The sequence below is a fragment of the Acanthochromis polyacanthus genome, chromosome 7 (assembly GCF_021347895.1).
Source record: "Acanthochromis polyacanthus isolate Apoly-LR-REF ecotype Palm Island chromosome 7, KAUST_Apoly_ChrSc, whole genome shotgun sequence".
Lineage (NCBI taxonomy): Eukaryota > Metazoa > Chordata > Actinopteri > Pomacentridae > Acanthochromis > Acanthochromis polyacanthus.
This window is the reverse complement of record NC_067119.1, coordinates 22,112,748-22,134,170: the sequence shown is the minus strand read 5'-3', so window position 1 is coordinate 22,134,170 and position 21,423 is coordinate 22,112,748. Positions and strand designations below refer to the sequence as shown.

The window sequence follows — 21,423 nt, the reverse complement described above, 5'->3', positions numbered from 1 at the left end:
AAAACTGGCACCTTAACCCACGACCACAGGGAGGCCATACAGTTTTGTAACTGTAGCCAGGAGCTTAGCATAAAGTCACATTGCCCAGCATCCCATCAGTAGCAGTGCTAAACTTAATCCTTGTAAGCATATCACTGACTCTTATAACTTTCAATTGGCAGACTTTGCGAGCAACAATTTGGCATTTATCTGAGTGATTAAGACACTTTGCAGCCTTCTGAACCAGTGCACCATTCAGTGACAAAGAATGACATTTCTTTCTATTTTAATGCATTTATATTATATAAACCATGATTCCCAGCCAACCCTGTAGTCCAGACTGGTGACATTACAATATTTGTAAACTCACCATAGTGTGGTATGATGGCCCAGGCCATAGCAGATGCATAGATCTCTCCAATCATCCAGAACATACACAGCCAGCTGAGGTGTTCTCCTCTTTTCTCCCTGGACAACACTTCTGCAAAGAAGGAGAAAACGATGGGCACAGCACCTCCTATCCTGCAAGAAGCAGACAGTGGGAAGGTTAGTGGGAGTAACTTTATTAATCACTACGTTTCCAATCTCCCATATAGCTGCATTTATAATTGCTATCCTGTTTGTGGCCTAGTTTTTCTCTTTAATTGAAGTAGAACAAGTCAGACACAAAATTACTAGTACTGTACATTCTATTCAACTATTTTCCTCTATAAACTGCTTTTGGGATTGTTTGGCGGTAAATTAAAGACTCTTAGCAATTATTAACAGAAAGAACAACTAAGCAAAAAAATAAGCACAGATATGCTTATTTTACCCCCAAAAATTATACAAAAAAGAAGCCTTAGTCCCAGTATCTCATGATTTAGGGACACAGGTCACATCGGGAGGTTGGACAGCCTTTTCAATTACTCTGAAGGTCTCCAGAGAGAATGACGTAGATGCAATTACTGAATTAGCTCTTAAAGGAACAGTTATACTACTGACCAAGAGAACACAATAAATCATACAGGCTGTGCCATATTTCTTTGTTGTAACAGGAGGACACACTGTGTGCCTCTGGTAGAGTTTTTTTTTTTTCACATACTCTGAAACACTTGTTATTTTTCTGGGGATGCTAAGATGTACAGTATGTGTTAAGAGTTTTGATATACACACGTGGACAAAATTGTTGGTACCCCTCAGTTAAAGAAGGAAAAACCCACAATTCTCACTGAAATCACTTGAAACTCACAAAAGTAACAATAAATAAAAATTTATTGAAAATTACATAATCAAAAACAGCCATTACTTTTGAATTGTTGATTAACATAATTATTTAAAAAAACAAACTAATGAAACAGGCCTGGACAAAAATGATGGTACCTCTATAAAAGATTGAAAACTATTTGACCAGAGTGACATGATTAACTCAGGTGTGTCATTTAATTGACATCACAGGTGTTTCCAAACTCATAATCAGTCAGTCTGCCTATTTAAAGGGAGACAAGTAGTCACCCTGCTGTTTGGTGAAAAGGTGTGTACCACACTGAACATGGACAACAGAAAGCGAAGGAGAGAATTGTCCCAGGACAGCCGAAAAAAAATGATAGACAAACATCTTAAAGGTAAAGGCTATAAGACCATCTCTAAACAGCTTGAAGTTCCTGTGACAACAGTGGCTCATATTATTCAGAAGTTCAAGACCCACGGGACAGTAGCCAACCTCCCTGGATGTGGCCGCAAGAGGAAAATTGATGACAAATTGAAGAGACGGATCGTTCGAATTGTATCCAAAGAGCCCAGAGCAACCTCCAAAGAAATTAAAGGTGAACTCCAAGGCCAAGGTACATCAGTGTCAGATCGCACCATTCGTCGTTGTTTGAGCCAAAGTGGACTTCATGGGAGACGACCAAGGAGGACACCACTGCTGAAAAAAACTCATAAAAAAGCCAGACTGGAATTTGCAAAAATGCATGTTGACAAGCCACAAAGCTTCTGGGAGAATGTCCTTTGGACAGATGAGACCAAACTGGAGCTTTTTGGTAAGGCACATCAACTCTATGTTCATAGACTCAAAAACCAAGCATACGAAGAAAAGAACACTGTCCCTACGGTGAAACATGGAGGAGGCTCAGTAATGTTTTGGGGCTGCTTTGCTGCATCTGGCACAGGGTGTCTTGAAAGTGTGCAAGGTACGATGAAATCTGAAGACTATCAAGGCATTCTGGAGAGAAATGTGCTGCCTAGTGTCAGAAAGCTTGGTCTCAGTCGCAGCTCATGGGTCTTCCAACAGGACAACGATCCAAAACACACAGCCAAAAACACCCAAGAATGGCTGAGAGAAAAGCGTTGGACTATTCTAAAGTGGCCTTCTATGAGCCCAGATCTGAATCCCATTGAACATATGTGGAAGGAGCTGAAACATGCCATTTGGAGAAGACACCCATCAAACCTGAGACAACTGGAGCTGTTTGCTCATGAGGAGTGGGCCAAAATACCTGTTGACAGCTGCAGAACGCTCATTGACAAATACAGAAATCGTTTAATTGCAGTGATTGCCTCAAAAGGTTGTGCAACAAAATATTAAGTTATGGGTACCATCATTTTTGTCCAGCCCTATTTCATTAGTTTGTTTTTTTAAATAATTATGTTAATCAACAATTCAAAAGTGATGGCTGATTTTGATTATTTAATTTTCAAAAATTTTTTATTTATTGTTACTTTTGTGAGTTTCAAGTGATTTCAGTGAGAATTGTGGGTTTTTCCTTCTTTAACTGAGGGGTACCAACAATTTTGTCCACGTGTGTATAGTGGGAAATTCACTGACTATATCACTTTTACAGTTTCTGCAGTAGTTGGAAAACAATGTATTTGTTTAGCTGGGAGGGAAACAGACAGACAGATGCTTAATGTAAATATTCTATGATTAAATAGTCATACGTTGCTGTGGAGCAGTGAGAGAGAAACAGGCTTTAAGCAATCATTGAAGAAAATTGCTCAGATCTCTTTTAAACAACTGCAACAATTATTCAGTGGATGTCAACAACAGCGGCAGAAATTATTAGGAGACAGAGACACGCCTACAGAAACACTCCTCCAAATAGATTTTCCATCATGGAGATTAATTCTTTCTTTCTGTCACCGATACATTCTTTGATTTTGGACATGTATTGTGACCCTCCCACTGCAAAATCAGATTTTGAGGCAACATTTTGCACGATTCACCTGAACTCCTCATCAACATCAGGATGACCTCCACTTTATTGGACTTACCCGAAGCCAGCGGCGAGACGGCAAAGAAGGAAGAGGCCATATCCTTGGACGAAAGATGACAGGAAGGCAAAGAAGCCATTCGTGGACATGCAAATGAGGAGGCATTGTCTGCGGCCCACTTTGTCAGACATCCCTCCCCAGAAGAACGCTCCGACCATCATCCCCAAGTAAACAACACTGCCTGAAAGGAGGAGAGAGGGGCCTGGTTTTTGTTTGTCTTAATAAACATTACAATATCTCACATCTTCACGTCTATGTGGATGAGTTTTCATGTTTGGTAACATGGATTTTTCCAACATTATTGTTTATCTCATTGGTGACCAAAAAAACATAATTTTGGTGCCAGATATTGTGTGTAATTAAATATATATATACTGAAACACTGAAACAAGTTAATCTGCTTTTCTACTTTTCCCTTTGGTATCTTACTCCACTCCTATGCTCCTGTTCAACAGCTAGTTGCTAACTTTGTTGCTGACGTGAAGTGAACCAAAATAGTAACTTTGCCACACATAAAAGCATCTTTTTGCATTATGAGACACTTTAAAGCTCCATAGAGCTGACTGGACCTGTACAGTCTGGAGATGATCTCTGTGGGTCAGTTACTACGATCAACTCATCTCACATATAACTGGTCTTGTGGTTCGTTGGTAATATAAAAATACTGATTATAGCCTAGTTGACACCTTTCCAGATACGCACAAGGGAAGTTCACACAGTTCTGTGCTGCTTGCCACTAATTATTTTTTGCCAAACAACATATCATGCTTTCATTCTCTGCTCACTGTCAGAACAAAGTGCATTCACTGATTTTCTTTTTTTATTCTTATATCACAATTTACGATAACATCTTATTCACTGAAGTGACTGAAGGGTGATTGAAGGGCCCTCGTTTTGAAAATATCTTAGTCTAAGTGGTCTGAGCCAGCCAACATTTACTCTGCAATGTCCTGTAAAAGTCCCTTTGCTGGTAAATGGCAAACTCTTAAATGAAAGTACTGCAGAACATTGCACTCGTGACAGACCATTCAGAATACAAAATTTATAAAGGACTGTGATGCTTTTAAATGGGGAAAAGGAAATGCTAAGTACAAGTGGTAATATCACTCCTGTCTTTTGTTGTTGTACACAAACACATGGACACTCAAACACCCACATACAGACATATTCACTGGGCTACATATTATACCTATACTTTCTAATTTCCCTCTGACGAGAAGCTTTTGCTACACGTACAATTTCCACATTAAAGCTACCGTATTCCTGCCACTCTGACTGCATCTTAACAACTAAACTGACTGATGACACTAAACCTCAAAGCCAGTCAGGAAACCCTCGGCTCCGGTAACACACTCTAACGCTGATGAGTAAATACAGTGTGTAAAAGACAGAAAACCGGCTCTGATCAATGGGAAGATGAATGTGAAGAGTAATGCGGTGTGACTTTACAAAAGGGCCCTCTGCTCTCTTTTAATCTCTCTCATCACAAATGGGATCAATGCTCCAACAAAACAGCATTGATTTCTTTCACTGATCATCATGACTCTGCCCTGAAGAGAGGAGCCTATTATTACTGCTTTAGTCTATATTGCATGTGGCATTGTGCAGTCAGCGGCTTTCATGTCTGCAGCAAAGAGCAACTCCAGCTGGATTGTTTTCCCGTTTGAAATGTCTGTGATGTTTCTAGTCTGGGCTGGAACACAGCCGAGTTTACTCACAGATAATATAACAGCAACGTTTCAGGTATTTCCAGACACATAAGCATTAACCTGGTTCAGAGAGGTTATCATATCCATAATTCCACAAGAGAAGAAGAGGATGTGGAAGTTGCAGTCATATATGGAGTGATACAGCTCAGCCGTAGGGACACTTTGTTCATCCCATTACAATAATCTTAATCGTAAGATGCATTTCCTTCCTGTAATGTCTGCAGTCAGGTCTGTGCTCCTCTGCTGCCAGCAGATATCTGTTTGACTCTTTCGCTTCAGGGGTCAAAACCCAGCTATCTGTCACATTTGGCAGCCATCTAGATACCCGCCAGAAGGTACCATAAATTCAATTTTAAATTTAACGGAGTCTTCAGCCTATGCACAGTTCACATTTGCTTCATTAAGGACAGGCAAGATATACGGTGCACAGGCAAACACCCACTGGCCTCCCATTTAAATGTCGTGCATCCAAACATCCAGAGGCCTTTTCGCTTTTCAACTTTTAATACAAACAATAACTAGTCTTTGGTGTTTAGAGATGCCGGCACAGAAAAGACAAAGAGGATAAAACCTCTGAAAAATCTGCTGCTTTTTTTTAAAAAAAAAGGGCAATAAAACTGTTAACTAATGAGTACATCTCTCACAGGACGGTCAATTACGTAGTGAATTTATTGACGTTGTGTCTCACTTGTTCCACAGTATCTTCAAGCATGATGTCAGCACCAGCAAAGGGCACTGTGGTGTAATATAATACAAAAATAGCACAGACATCCCTTTGTGTGAAATTAACCTGTCATGTTCCAAATTTATGCTACACACAGAATTTAGTGTCTTTTGTTCCAAAAGGGATTTCGAATTTTATAAGGGTAATGCAGTATGTTTTCCACAGCCTTCAAAGTCTAACTAAAATGTTTCCAAGATGTATATTTTAGTCCAAACTAACTTACATGCCACATTTTTCTTTTACATAAATCTGACAACAAAAAAGGAGATCTTTAAAATACAATCTTCTCGAAATTTGCAGAAAGACAGAAGCACATAAAATGGGCAAACACAAATGACAAAATTTAAACAGGCAACCAATTCTGGGTACATTCTGCTGCTTTTGGATGGGAGTCTTGCCCTGAGGATTGCTTATGTGTTTAATATATTACTTACATATTTATAGCTTTCTCTTTATGATTTTAAAGCTGTGAATGGATGCCAACTGGTACAAACGCCTCACGCAAGACTGTGAAATACAGCTGAATTTAGAGCTGAGAACCCGTATAGACTCAGAGCACCGTCAGAAAATGACAGTGTGTCAGGAGACCTCTCAGGCAGAAGCAAAAGGTTTTGCCCCATGACACTATGTTGAGATGTCAAAACACGTCTTCGAGAGTGGTAAATATTCAGCAACATCCCAGGCTCACTCTAAAGATGACACAAATTCCATAGAGTTGCTCTTATAGGCTAAAATATGGAGCAAAGTGTTGTAAATCTAATACATGAATTCACATATTACAAATGCATTTAGTTTCCTTTGGAGCTGCTAAATTTGCAGATGGGGAACTAGATGAAGGAGGAAAGGCTAAAAAAATATGCAGGATCAAGCACAAATGCAAGCAAATGAAATAAGTATGCAGTAGCAAGTGCAAAAGCAATAAAAGGGGCGACAAAAGAGAGAAAAGGGTAATGAAGGAGGAGAGTTTGGTAATTGCCAGATAGGGTAAGAGAAAGAGAGTGAGGAGGGGAGGATGGGGGAAGATGGGGAAGGCCCTGGTGCAGTGTTTTCTGCCCTGTCACATACCAAGGAGCCCCCAGAGAGCCGTGGGAGCGCTGAGCTGCATCACGACCTCTTCTCTGATTTCATGCTTTGATGCTCTTCGCTCTTAGCAGTGCCAACTGTTTCAGCATCGCAAAAAACACCCGTCCTGTTTTATTCATAATGATGATACTATCATACAACAGCGTGTCTGCTGTACACTCCGGCTACACCGCAGTACCTCTCTCTGTTTTGAAATAGTCTACTACTCTCAGTTTCTCTCAATCTCTGCATTACTACCCAGCTCGTGCCTCTCCTCCCAACCTTTTCCTCCATTGCTCTGTCTTCTCCCATCTCCTCGTGCCTTCCAATTTCTTGGCTCGCTTCTCGTTTCCCTTCCCCACCTCATTCCTACCTTTTCTCCCCTCTACACCCCTGCTCCTCTCTCCTCATTTACAGTATTTGCCTTCGTTTCCTCTCTGCTCCACTGTCAACAGCTCCTTTACAGTGAGCAGCGTGTAATCACGTTTGTACTACATCGCGTCAGTTTGATCGGATTCATGCCTCCGTCTTCTGCCACCCCCGCAGAAAAAGAGATTGAAGCTTTTTTGTCATATTTAAGTCATATCAGTGGGGGCAGGATTTTCAATGGAATCTATATGAAAGTAACCTATTGTGGGGCTTAGAGTGCAGGGTTTAAAATGACTCACTCAGCATCAGTAATGATCCAACCGTCATTAACATTAAAGACTGTGATAATTCCCATGAAATACAGCGATGCTATGGGACTGTGATAAGAGCGTGTGGTTCGACATGGTTTACTCGTGGCTGATATTGCTGGTGACAGCAGGTTTGGTGTCCGTATGCGAGCAGAAATGCACACACTTTCAGTCTCATCAAACACTCCCACCTTTCCTCTTTCCCACACACACAAACACACACACATTCACCCACACAATGTGGAGCGAGCTGCACTATTCAAGTAGTGTAATCTCTGCAGTGACGCTGCGATCTTACTGCAGTTTAGCCATGCTCAGCTGCCCCTGGACCACGCAGCCCCACGCAGCCTGCCAGCTGGCTCACACAGACAGGGGGGTAAAAGAGAGAGAAAAAAGGAATGATGGGTAATCATGAAAAGACAAAGAGGGAGAAGGAGTGTAGAGATGGAGCTTGAGAGGAGACAGAGAGTGAAGTTGGGACACGAAGAAGGCCAAGAAAGGAAAAGGTAGGAGAGATAAGAAGAAGTAGAGCAGTAAAAAAAGAAAGGAGGCAGGATGTATTGACGGCGGAGGAGAGATGGCTGTTAAGTGAAAACAGGGAATTGAGAGAATGTCAAAGGGAAAAAATGAGGGGAGTTTCAGCAGGGAAGAAGGCAGCTGAGGAGAACAAATAAGTAATGATAGGGCGATGCGTTCCCTTTGTCTGTTGTGTCTGAGATGATGGCTAAGCCTCTCCCTCACATTGCTGGTGCACTTAACACCACCCATCTCTACCTCTCCCGTCCACCCACACCTCTCCCCCAATTTACTCCTCTCTAACTTGGTAATCTCTCTGCTTCAAAGCTGCCTCTCCTCTCATCTCACAGCATCTGTCTCGCCTCCTGCTTCCTTCCCCACATCATCCACTCATATCCAAGGTGTTTACAGTACACCCACCCCCCACTCCCCCTTCCTCCTCCTCCTCCTCCTCCTCCTCCTCCTCTTCCTCCTCTTCCCAACCCATCACTCCATCCTTCATTCTGATGTAACGCTAAAGATTCCTGTGACATCGGGATACTGGTAGGACCAAATTGAATTCAGTAATCGAATCAGCATTTTACTCATCCGTCCTATTCAGGCCTTGGTGTTTTTCATACTGCATTATCCCATTACATTCAGCTCATTCTGTGCAGTGTGCCCCTGTCTCCTCCTGTTCTGTGGTTAATGGAGCTGCACGCTGCAACTGTGATGGGAGTCCAGCCCAGGTAGCACCAACCAAACACCAAATGGATATTCTCGAAATTCTGTATTTCAAATGTGTATTTGGTGCATGAGTTGAATTTTCCAGTGAAATAAATGATTTCTTCTGTTTTTGAAGTATTGATTTGTTTAAAGGCTATTTGATTTTAGTGGTTTAGGGTGTTTTTTCACTTGTTATTCCTGGGAAGAGATATACTATAAATGGCCATGTACTTCCTCTACAAAACGTACGCTTCTTCCCACCTGACAGTAGGTACGTTTGCTTGGAGAATTCAATTTGCACATTAAACTTAATATTTACTTACAATTCAATTCAATTTTACTTTCAGAGATCCAATTCACAACATATGACATCTCAGAGCACTTAGCATTTTTAAAGTGACAACAAAGGACTCCACAATCCAACATTCCCTTTGGAGTCCCTATGAGCAAGCAGTGAGGAACGGTGGAAAGGAACCAAAAAATAAAATAAAATTTTATTGAGTAGGAAAAATCTTCCGACAGAACCAGGTTCAGGGAAGACTTCTATCTGCCTCGACCGGTTAGGGTGAGAGTGGGGATGAGAGGGGATTGGGAATAATAGGAAATACATTAACATTGTGTTTCTTTTAGTTCCAGTGTTAACCACAATTTAGATGAAATTATTTTGAAACGCTCATTTAGTGTATAGTCAAGATAGGCTCTTTCTTGGCTTTTTCTTACGTAATTTCACTGCGTAAATGAAGTTTCTCAAATCACTTGTCTGAAATTCTCATACTATGTTTCTCATACGTGCATGATGTCAAATAAATAGAAGACATATTGATTTGTCACAGTATGGAGAAGCTGCATTCCACTTTGTCTTGGTCCTGCTTTTGCTCATGCTGGTGGTTTACTGGGACGCGTACTGGAACTGAGCCATCCCATCATTTTTATGTGTGGGCTGTGACATGTCAAAATGCTGAGAGTAACCTACCGAAGTGAATGTGAACACACAAAGTGAAGAATATCAACACAGATGGAGAGCACAACTCCTTTTTCTAACAACCATAACCGACCATTGATGCAGCCACATGATTCCTCACTGGCTTCTCAACCGCTAAATCTGCCAGTTGAGCTAATTGGGCCAAGCTGCAGGTAAGACTGCTGAAACTGAACCTCTATTTTACAGCTATGTTTTTTTACTGCTAACACCAGACCAACATAAAAAGGGCATCTAACTGTCAGCCTGTCACTGCAAAACAACAGCCTTGTTGTCCTGCTTAGTTAAATAAAGGTTATGTAAGACACAAGAAAAATTAGACCACCCAATCACATTCGTCCACAGATTTAACTAACTCTGTATTCCTGCACTTGAAGGCAATAAAAAATTGCCATGGCACCTGTAAAACATCAACTCACTTCGGTTTGTTGGCTATAATTAAGTGTAATTAGTCTGGAAAACTCCAAATGGATACCAACAAGGTCACAGTAATCATGCAGGCTACGCTCCAACATGCACACACACACACACACACACATTTGTATACACCAATCATGTTCACCTCAACGGGGGAGGAGCCTGGGGGCAATCAGTAGAAGAAAGGAGAGGAGAATGGGGGAGGATGGGAGAAGAAAAGGGAGGCACATAGAATGGAGGGTGAGGGGATGGAGTCACGAACAAGGAGAAGCAGAGCGTAGAGCATGAATGCCTGCAGGACTTTGCTTGGCTGGAGAGGGAGAAAAGAGTTTACATGGATACTTGGAAAGAGACGGAAAAGTGAAGGTTTCACACCCACAGCGTCTTGTTAGGGCGTGACAGGAACAGCATCTACCAACAAGTGTTTTCTTGTTGCTATAATGTTGTATGATTTTGACAAGGTACAACAATTATTTTTAAAAAGTGACGGGGTCGTTCTCATTTTAGGCATGTACTCGAACTTTCAGTCACAACTTCTGTTCTCAAAGAGGCGCCGCCATATCAATTTTGTATCCGATGTTGTGGTGAAGTTGATGTATCATCACGTCTCACTGTGGCAGTTAGTATCTAAGGGCTGTGTGCCTGATTTAATGTCCTCTCCACTCTGGTACTGACACAATGAGTCAGCCCCTGTACGCAGCTCTGTGGTGATGGATTATACACCTGCAGCTACCGGGACTGCTGAGACTCCACCTCAACCCGCAGAGCACACAGGGAATACTAGCTACCCTCTTAATCCTGACACGGAGACCAGCGGACCGAAACACCTCATCCATGTGACACACTGTTACTGGACAAAGTGTGACACGTATAGTACAAACACGTCGAGCCAATCCCATTTTTCAAGGCTAGCGACATCCCTCACACAGAAAAGCTGGTGGCAATTTCACACAATACACTCATTCAAACAATGATTCTAATGTGCAGCATGTTTATGTGCATGCTGAAATGGTTTGATTCTAGATGTAGTTGAATCAGAAGCTAAATGCTCTTCGTGTGTGTTATTCGATTTGCACCTTTACATCCAGACCACCAGGAAAAGAAGATATTTTCACTGAACATCACCAGATCCAAAATCATATTTTATGATGAAACTGTTTAAATCATACATTGATTATTGCTGTGCTTCGAAAAATGTGACACCTATGAGCACTGACACCTGTTACTCGTTATTTAAATTAGTGCAGCAGTGACTCAGTCTATTTGTTGGACTTGTGAGAGTCCAGATCTGTACAGCTGAAGCCCAACTTTGAAGGCCAAGTACAAATCAGGCTCCAGAAGAACTGGTTCCCATAATGCAGCAGGGTGCCTTCTAATTAGATACAGAATCCGAATCAGAAATACTTTATTGATTTGACCCCCGAGGGGAAACTACTTTGATATCATGCCTTTTACATATCAGTGTTGCTTTGTAATAATGCAGATACAAAGATATGCTTAATCAAGTTCCATGCACCGAAAGATGCACGAGGCACATTTATGTTCCTCTCAGAAGAAAGAAAAAAACAAGTAAAGCAGACATAGTTCTAGGAATGTTATTGTTAGAGGTCTGTAATAAATGATACATAGAGAAAAATCACTGGAAAACACAATTAGAATCATAAAACAAACACAATCAGTTGAAGTAACACTGAACCAGCTGCACAACTGGATGCAAAATCACTGACCGACACACAAACACATGCAGGGTCCTTACCGAGCCATCCAGAGCTGGAGTTGGGCACACACATGTCTGTCTCAGCGCTGGGCAGCACAAAGCCCACCACGAACACTTCCACCCCGTCTGACATGAGCGCCAGCCCGAGTACCAGGAACAGCTGCCACTGGAACCTCCCGTGGCCACACTCCTGGATGATCAGCTCGTACTGCTGGGCCAGCTCCTCCTCATCCGCCTGCCTCTCCTGCTCCAGCTCCTTACGGTCCCTTGTGGAGTCTGACACCGGTTGTCCCAACGCCACCTGGCCCTCCTTATGCTTCTTGTCTCCTGCCGAGGGGATCCCCTGGTACTCGCCCTCGTAGATCTCATCCTCATCGTCGTGGCCCTCTGTGGCATCGCTGGAGCCTTCCTCGTTGTCGTGGTAACCCTCTCCGTCCTGCTTCGGCGGGTTTCGGTAGAAGTCCTCATCTTCGTCCTCCTCATCCTGGAATCGGCTGTAGTTGCGGTGAGCTGAGTACTCATCCGTAGCGCGATCGACCACCTTGTTGACTTTCTTTGCTGCATGCCGTTTGGCCTCCTTGACCATGCCCTTGGCCCCCTTAACAAGGGAAGTCCTGTTATTGTAAGTGTCCTCCATTCTGGCTCCACTGGCAGGTCTTCACGGGGATTCGGAGGATAGTTAGAAGCAGAAGAAGAAGGGAAGAGGGGAAAGAGGGGTGATGCAAGCTGATGAGGGGATTGCAGCAATGGTGAGATCAGTGGGTCTCGAGATGCAGCAGGGAAGAAAACTCTTGAGTGTGCAGTCACCACAGGAGATAACCCACAATGGCAATCATAGGCCAGGCTGGAAGACATGGGGGAAGGGGAAGCAAGAGACAAATTTATTTTACAAAAAGAGGAAGCGAAAGGAAGGACAGAGGAGAGAAGAAAGAGAAAAGAGAAAGAAAGTCAGAGACAGGAAGATGTTCATGAGATATTGCCTGTAACTCACGTCTCCTCCACGACATCCATAACCATCTCAGACGTACCGTTGACACCCCACTGACAGCACAAACCCCTTTAATCATTCACTCACCATTCTTCCAGGCCTTTTAATCATTTGGACTGATGTGAGGGGGAAAAGCCTTTTTTTTTTCTTTTTTTCCCGAACAGCTCTCAGTTTTTATTCAAAATGAACAGTCGATTTCCAGAGGCGCTCTCCTTGTTCTACATTTCATGAGTTGGTCTTAGTTTTGAGGGGATGATTGTTTTAAACAGAGATGCTGAATCTGCTGAATCACGATCAGCTCAGAGGAGCAGAAGCTAATAAACAGGGCTCGGCACAAAATCAATTTGTCCCCAATAAAGAGATGTTTCATTATAATGGGAGTGACGAACCAACTGGAACGCCACTGTCATATTTAATCTGTGCAAAGAAAGGGGGAAAGGAGGAATGGTCACGAGTGGATACACTGACACAGGATGCCGCAGAAACACGCACAAGCTTTTCTCTAAGGGGCTTAATTTTGTCTAGTCAAGTGTGTTTTGGCACATAAACTAGGTTACGCATAGTTGCAAAAGGTACACATGAGTAAATACACAGAAACATGCTATGCACATTTGTGAGTGCACATGAACACAGCATGGACAGGGAAGCCCTTTGCCATTTTGACGCACCAGGGATGGGAGGGAGACCCCAGCTTCACAGGAAAATGATGTAACATGATTTCACATGAGAGATCCACAGGCTCACTGTGGCCTGTTTATCCAATAATTTGCACAGCAAGCACAGATGCACCACCGTTATCAAACGAATACAAACCTGATTATGGACTCCAATCTGTTAAATTAGAAAAACCCTAAATTGTTCAATTTATCATAAAACATTTCCAGATAGGATTGAGTGCATATTCATGAGCAGGGTGAGGATGGTCAGAGCTGTCCACTGTGTGTGTGTGTGTGTGTGGTCAGAAACGTCCAGTGTGTGCGGTTCCCGTGTGTCTAAGGACTGCTCACCACAGCCTCTAATGAACACTGAAGCCTTGTCAGGAGGACACAAATCACAGGGCCAGCTCCAGCTCCTATAATGCAATTTTACTGGGCAAAATGACACTGCTGATTCAAGGTGACTCTGCTAATCCCTTTTGGCTCACTGGATGACTTCTGTGGTTATGAGCACACTCCTTTACACATAGACTGATCATTTTTAATGCCTCCATTGACACCGGTGCTACCTCAGATACGGTCACAGGGATGAGTTTAATCACAGCTTTGGAGCAATCTGTTTGTTTCCTTCATCCAAAAGCAACAGTACAAGGGGTCAACTTTCACTTTGAGGCACGATTTTCAATTTCTTCTCTCTTTTTTTCCATAATAGCCAGTGTAGCCAGTGTAGAATTCTTCCTGAACATTGGATACTGTAGTTTTTTGTCACGAGTGGAGCTGCACCTTTCAACACATATTTAAGTAAAATAAATGTTAAAAATCTTCACAGACTGACATCCTGTAAGAAGCATGTCACAGTTCAGGGGTGCCACTATTCTTTCAGGATTAACCCTCCTGTTGTCTTCATTTGCAGGCACCAAAATAATATTGTTTCCTTGTCTGAAAAAAAATCCAAAAATTCCCCAAATTTCTGAAAATTTGTAAAACCTTCAGGGGAAAAACTCCAATAATTCCTTAAAAGTTTCCCTTAAAAGTTTTTTTTTCAATCCTCCAAATTTGGCAAGAACATTTTTATAAATATTTTTTAAAAAAAGTGTAAAAATCTTCCAAAAAAATTCTAAAAATATCTAAAGTGATTACATATATATCAGTAAAACTTAACGTCGTGAAAATATTTTATTTAGGAACATTCTGAAAAAAATGAACCAAAATCCACTGAAATTCGCTGGATTTTTGTTGATTTTTTTCAGAATGTTCTTAAACATGTTCAAAAATTTCCCAAAAATGTTGAAAGTGTGGACATCAGAAGTTTTACTGTGAAAATCTTTTTCTCTCCACATTTTCAAACTTTAAAACGGGTCAAGTTGACCCGCAGGACAACATGAGGGTTAAGTCATGTTGGCTGTCAGACACATTTTTGCTTAAACTGAGCATTTACACACCAGCAAAAGGGATGTTTCATACTGGTGGAGGCCGCCTGTCAGAGAATTAATGGAGTGTGTGGTGAGGCACGCTGTCAGCGGTGATGAAGCTCAGAAGACAACCGAGCACACAGGCGACCAACCTCACCTGACCGCAGCTGACGAGACCCCAACAGAGCAGACAGCGCGAGCAACGGGAGCAATCACAATCACACTCGGTCACCACAAAGACTGCCAAATAAACCAATCTCACTTTTATCTGATGGCATCTCCGCCACATTCTCCTTCATCCTCTTTGTTTCTGCTTCGGGTTGCCCCTGTACTGTCTGTTATTTCCTCTGATGCTTATTGGTCACTCTTTCACGAAATCCCCTTTTTATTTTTAGGCTTTAACCGTGTTCCTCCTGTTTCATTCAAAACTCAGTATCAATCAAGACACCACTATGAGTAGTTGGAAATCCAGCCTTTTTACCTGCATTCAATTCACTCCAAACAGCCTAAATATTTGTTTCTACTGATAATAAACCAACATGTTGAGGAGGGAATGTGTTGGAATAGAAAGAAGTTGAATCCATACACTGTCCCAGGGCGTTGTTGCTCTCTATAATTAAAATAATGGGAGTTAATATAGTGTGTGTACTATTGCTGTGAACCGTGAGAGGATGGCTGAAAATAGGCCTTGCTCTGGCGATATCCCGTCTGCATGATGGATGGAGGCACTGCTTTCCCTCAACCTCTTTAAAATACTAAAAAAAAAACTCTAGGTCAAGTATCGCTTGGCCCCAAATTACCTCTTGCATGAACATAAAGACAAATGAAGAGATTGAGGTTGCAGGAGTTTCGGCCATACAGCCAACAAATTGGGAACATTTTTTGGGAATTACGTTAATATCCAAAGTCTGTATGTTTGACAAACTTGGTCCATATCTTCTGCTACTTGTCGTGAAGCATTAGTCAACAGTGGCACAGTCATGAACCCAGAAAAGGGCATTTTAAGAGGGAAAAAAAATATTAATTACACCATATTACATTATAACGACGATGACGGCCATAAACAGCCTCATCTGGAGTCAGAGCAACCTTAAACATAATGAGGCAATTATGAGCACAGTAAGAGTTTCCTACAAGCAGTGTGCTTGTCCAAAGGACTGATGTCACCACAGGCTCTAATCTACAACTCCAGCCGTCACCAAACAGGCTGGCATGACTAAGCAGGCTGTTAATAAGAAGTAAGAAAATTAATTTTTACTCAAGAATTTCAGGTTCTTTGACCCTCAACTTCTAGTGGAGACAAATACTTAATACTTCCATGAGAACTTGAAGGAAAATCAATAGTGCCCTTTTTGGCTAAGTGCAGTTGTTTAGTCCAGACATGGGCTCTTTCACTGCATTAAAAATGCACGTAATGACGCAAAACAGTGAGAGCAGTGGTATCCCTCTTTTTCTTATACACTCTAATCACTCTTTGTGTTTTATAGTTTGTGCCCCTTGCTCAATCTGAATCACAAATGCTTTCTATCTCAGCCAGGTTTGACTCGTGGCCATCCTGCCCTCTCAAAGGCATGGGCAAGCAGCGTGGAATGACGGGTGGTTTGTTCTATTAGCATCAGAAAAAAGCAGGTCCAATCTCTAAGTGGGCAGAGCTGCATGTAATCCCATCAAACCGGAGCGCCCATGACCTCATCTGGAAGGCAGAAGCCCAGCCAGCCCGGGACGTCTTGCGTTAGTGAGATTTCATCAAACACTGATGCCATTACTGACTGAGTGGAGGAGGGAGAGAGGACAGTGGCAGTGAGGGGGAAGCTGTTCCTCAGGAGAACAGGATGAAAAATAGTTTTCGAAATGGACATTTCATAGGAAATAATGCCAACAAACAGCCATGAAAGATCCAACAGAGATGATACAGACTACACAAGCACAGATGGTTACAAACCATGCTAATGTTATTTATAATATATATGTAAATACATAATGGAGCTGCAGCAGGTTGACATTTGTATTTACTTACATGAAGTGCAAAATTTAATGAAGAAAAAGGGAATTCCCTATTTATACTATTAAATTATAGATACTGCAATCTCCTTACTTATACTGAAATAATAAAGTCAAAAAATGTACGTGTTCCTCCAGATGAATCTATTTAGATCACAAAATGCAGGCACAGAAAGAAAACATATTATGAGTTGTGGACAAAAATGTTTTGCTATCATGCCTACAACGGTTACAAAGAATACCCTGTGTTGTCAATTTTTCCCCCTACATGCTGATGTTGGTTAGATCTTCATGGTAAATACATGGCCTCCCCGCTTTGCCAGACTTCACTGCTGACACAACACACAGGAGATATGAAACATAATGGGCCACCACCACTGTCTGGTGCAGATCTTGTGCGTTGCAATGACGCAATACCCCAGATTAGGCGAAGGGGATGCAAGACGTGACACGTTTACTGGTCACGTGTTACAGTGATTTGTTGCTTTCGTCAAACTGCTTTATGTGCTGTGTGCCTACATTTAATAAAGTTGTAAAAATTTCACAGAGGGAGAAACAAACACAAAGACATTGTAAGTCCTTTTCAGACAGATAATCTCTTGTTTAGAGGATTCTTGAAAGTAAAACTATTGTGTTTAACCTAAATAATGACTGTTCTGGTATACCTTTCTTTAGCTATATGCTTGTGCATGTCAACAAAATGAGCAGACAGACTATTTTTTTCAAGCTTTTTCTCTACTCTCTGCTACAGCGTCACTGTCACATCATACTTTGTTCTTCAAGTCCTGTCTTCCTTCACTGGAAGAAAATGTCTTCCCCTCAAAATAGCCTATGCGTTGCTGTATAAACTTTAGCAAAACTACATTACAAGTCAGATGCTTCAGATGGAGATTTGTTGAATGCAGAGGAGAAATGTTATGAATCCCAATGACACTTTTGTTAACCATAGCAGCAAAAAAAACTGACATCAACTTGAAATCAATGATTTAAAAAATGCTTTCTGCAACCTGCAATCACTTTACTTCACCTAGCATTTTCCCATTGATGGACCCCTTCAGTGTAAACCCAGCAGGACTACTACAGCAGCCCTGGGATTGCAAACAAAGCACTCTGCCACAGATTTCCAGTTCACCGGCTGTGTGCCTGTCAATCGCTCTCTGCCTCTTGAGGTGCAATTCATGGATGAGTCAGTTGCTTGTTCCCGCATCCTCTCCTCTCTTTTTGGCGGCAGTGCAGAGTGCATTAACTGCCCCGGGGCAGGTGGCTGGATTGCACTACAGCATGAACAGTCCACAGCCAACAAGACAAAACTGTGCTCATGCCAAGGACAAGGATTCCTCTAAAACCTGCTGCTGAATTAAAGACATGCAAACTATGGACTAAATAAAGCTTCCAAATCACATTTCAAGGATGCAAACTCACTGTCAGACCCTATTATTGGAGCTTAAATCTGATTTCTCACACAGAAGGAATGCACAAAAAAGACGTTTAATGCTGAACTGATGAAAATCCACAGTTAAAAAGATGCAGAAATTGGGACTGCATCCTTGTTATATCAATTAATAATACTTGTAGCCTACTTTCAACCAATGAAGCCTGTTTTCTCTACTTTTATAGGAGGCACTTGGACTCAGTTTAGTGAAGTCATGCCCAGAAACAACCCGAACTTCTAACAAATGACACACAAACTTATGAATAAATAATTCCATATTCTGTCTGCCAGCCTCGATGTTAGTTGGACTCCATAGAGGAAAGATGCAATAAAATGAACGATATCTACTCATAAGCTCTAATGTAGATGAATGCAAAAGACTGAAACAGATTTTTCCAACTCAGAAGTCTTATAGTCAGCATGTTTTCAGCAAAAAAAGTAATTTCTTACCGTCATTCATGGCGAGAAGAGTGAACTGAGCTGATAGTTTCCCATTCCACCAACTGTGCAAGCGTTTTTTGGAAAGAAAAAAATAATATTGTGGGCTTTCTTCTTTCTTTCTTTCTTCACTATAGAATAGGATTAGAGAGAACTGCCAGCGCACGACAATGTGTTTTTCTTTTTTTGTTTTTTCGATGCGGTCTCTCTCTGTGGCTGCAGCACTTCAGGAAAGCAGAGAGTGAAAGAGAGAGAGAGAGAGAGGGAGGGAGAGAGAGAGAGAGAGAGAGAGAGAGAGAGAGAGAGAGAGAGGTGGTGGGCAGGAGGGAGGCAGAGAGAGTGAGAGAGGAGGGCAGTGTGATCAATCATTGTATTTCATTGAGTGATGCGGGTAATTCCGTCTGATGGAACAATCTAGTTAGGTGACTGACGTGAAACGCTGCGACGCATGAATGCTTAACACGAGGAAAAAGCTCTGATAGAAGCCGTCGCTGCTCTTCCACTCACTACAGTGCAGATCACTGTTTTATTTCAATGTGAACAAAGAGCATGGGTGGTGGTTAGAACTATATAAATGGGACTTTTAGGTGGTGAAAAGATGCCGGTTTTGGCTGCTTGATCTAAAAGTTCTCGACTTCTTTGTAAATGTGAGTTACAGGGTGAATCCGAGGTGATTCTCTGTTTGTGTTTCGGTGCATTCAGCTTTTATTTGCAGTTACCTGAAGTGTTTTCCTCCAGTCTGGGAGCTCACCTTGCATTTTAACCGTGTCTCTGTCCGTGGTGCTGACCGACCAGCGCCGGAGCGTCTCCTTGCGTCAGGTTTGCCCGCTTTTACCAGACAGACCACTGTGTGCATATACGCCTTTCTCATTTTCTGAACAAGCAGGTGCATATATACATTTTTCTGTGCATGATTTTGAGTCACGTGCATCTCTTCTGAAAGTTAAATCCAAAGCCTGTCATGAAAATCTGACTTGTAGAAGAGTTGTTGTTTACCGACTTAAAGTACATTTTTTGGGAGGAAAACATTCAGAATAGCATTAAATAAGCAAAATAAACACTCCATGCACTGTAAATCAAGAAGAAAATAAAAAATTTTCATCACGATTTTTGCCACAGTACCAGAACCAGTATCTACAGTGCTTGACAAATTTATTCAAACACCTGTCATAAAAATGAGAAAACACAAATATTTTAGAAATCTGTCAAAACTTGTTTCAATTTAAAAAAAAAAAAAAAAAAAAGGATTGCTATTTATTAGGCAAATAACAAACTGGAATAATAGTCCTTTTCCACATATATTGACCAGAAATCTTAATATACTGACAGTCAATAGAAACTTTGAGGTAGAAATGTACGCAGAATTCTACTTGTAGGGGGGTTGTAATTATTCATTGTGGATTTACTGATGATCTAGTGCCCTGGTAGTTGAGATAATGATGAGTTGTCATTTTGTCATGATTCATTGCACATGGGTTGGTCACTTTGCAAAAGTGAACCAAATACACACCAAGCAATACTCAGTGAGTATCTGCACAATTTGAGAATGGGTTTTGAAGGCCTATATAAAGGCCCAAAAAAGGCCACCATTGTTAGTCCAGTGAACAGCATCATGCCGCGTCTATCACATGAACAACGTCTCCGGGCACTGGGTATGGTGGAGGCCGGTTTGAGCTACAGTGATGTAGCCAGGCGTATGGGCTGTTCCCAACCCACAATCAGAAGCCTGGTCCAAAGCATGCGCCGACGGATTGCTGCCTGCATCGAAGCAAATGGAGGCCATACTCGGTATTGACTGTTGTGACTTTGTGTTTGGCAGATGCCGTTTTCTTTTGTGAAATTCTTTATTTTGAAATCATTCTTGAAACTTTAGATTTTTGTTTCTGTATGCCAATATGCTAAACAAATGATTCATATGAAGAAAATCCAGTTTCGGGCTTCAAAATAAAAATTATGTTGAAAAATATGGTCTCAAAGTTTCTATTGACTGTCAGTGTACTTTGTCTGACCTCCTGTGGTCCTGATAACAGCTGACATTCTTGCTGACACGGTTTTAATTCTTTCAAAAGTCTCTGTTGTTGTTGAGCTCAAAATAGTCTCTAGCTGTTTCTTGAGACTTGCTTTGGATTAAACTTTTGTCTGATCTATTTTTTAGTTCAATAAATCCCAGATCTGTTCAACAGGATTTAAGTCTGGACTTTGTCTTGGCCAGTCCATCAGTTCCAGTGCTCCAGATTCCTTTCTCTTGGTCCAGTAGTCTCTGCACAGCTTTAAAGTATGCTTGGGGTCATTTTCTTTTTGATGTATGAACCCACAACCAATCAGGTTCAATCCAGAAGGGATTCTATGATGCACCAAGATGTTGTGGTAGACCTTCTTGTTCATGATACCATTGAATTTAACTAATTTGACCATGTTGGTTCCACAAATGGAACCCCATACCACACTGGAATCTCCACTGTGTTTCACTGTGGGTCAGTGCATCCGGCATCAAAACGTTCTCCAGCTTTTTTGCTTATATAAACGCGATGGTGTTGTCCAAAGGGTTCAAATTTGGACTCGTCCATCCAGAGCACCTTCTTCCAGCCATCTACAGTCCAGTGTTTGTGTTCCCTGGCAAATTTTTTGGGCATTTTGTGGAGGTTTGCAGGCCTCATTAATGTCTTCTTAGCAGCTATTCATCCCTTTAAGTCTTGTTCCTTCAGTCATCTCCCTTAGGTCATTCTGTAGACTTTCTCAGATTCTAATCTAGAAGCATT

General features: G+C 41.7%; 1 protein-coding gene across 1 annotated transcript in view; it reads right to left on the bottom strand.

Moving 5' to 3' along the window:
• The window catches only part of sv2ca (synaptic vesicle glycoprotein 2Ca), a 29,629-nt gene extending 10,709 nt beyond the window's left edge, over positions 1-18,920 (bottom strand). Inside the window, exons 1-4 of the mRNA XM_022193125.2 lie at positions 18,677-18,920; positions 11,777-12,581; positions 3,232-3,412; positions 350-501 (exon numbers count right to left, since the gene is read on the bottom strand). Of these exons, the coding sequence (XP_022048817.1) occupies positions 350-501; positions 3,232-3,412; positions 11,777-12,374 (931 nt within the window). The 5' untranslated portion in view covers positions 12,375-12,581; positions 18,677-18,920. The remainder of the gene's footprint in view (positions 1-349; positions 502-3,231; positions 3,413-11,776; positions 12,582-18,676) is intronic.
• Positions 18,921-21,423: the final 2,503 nt, after the last annotated feature.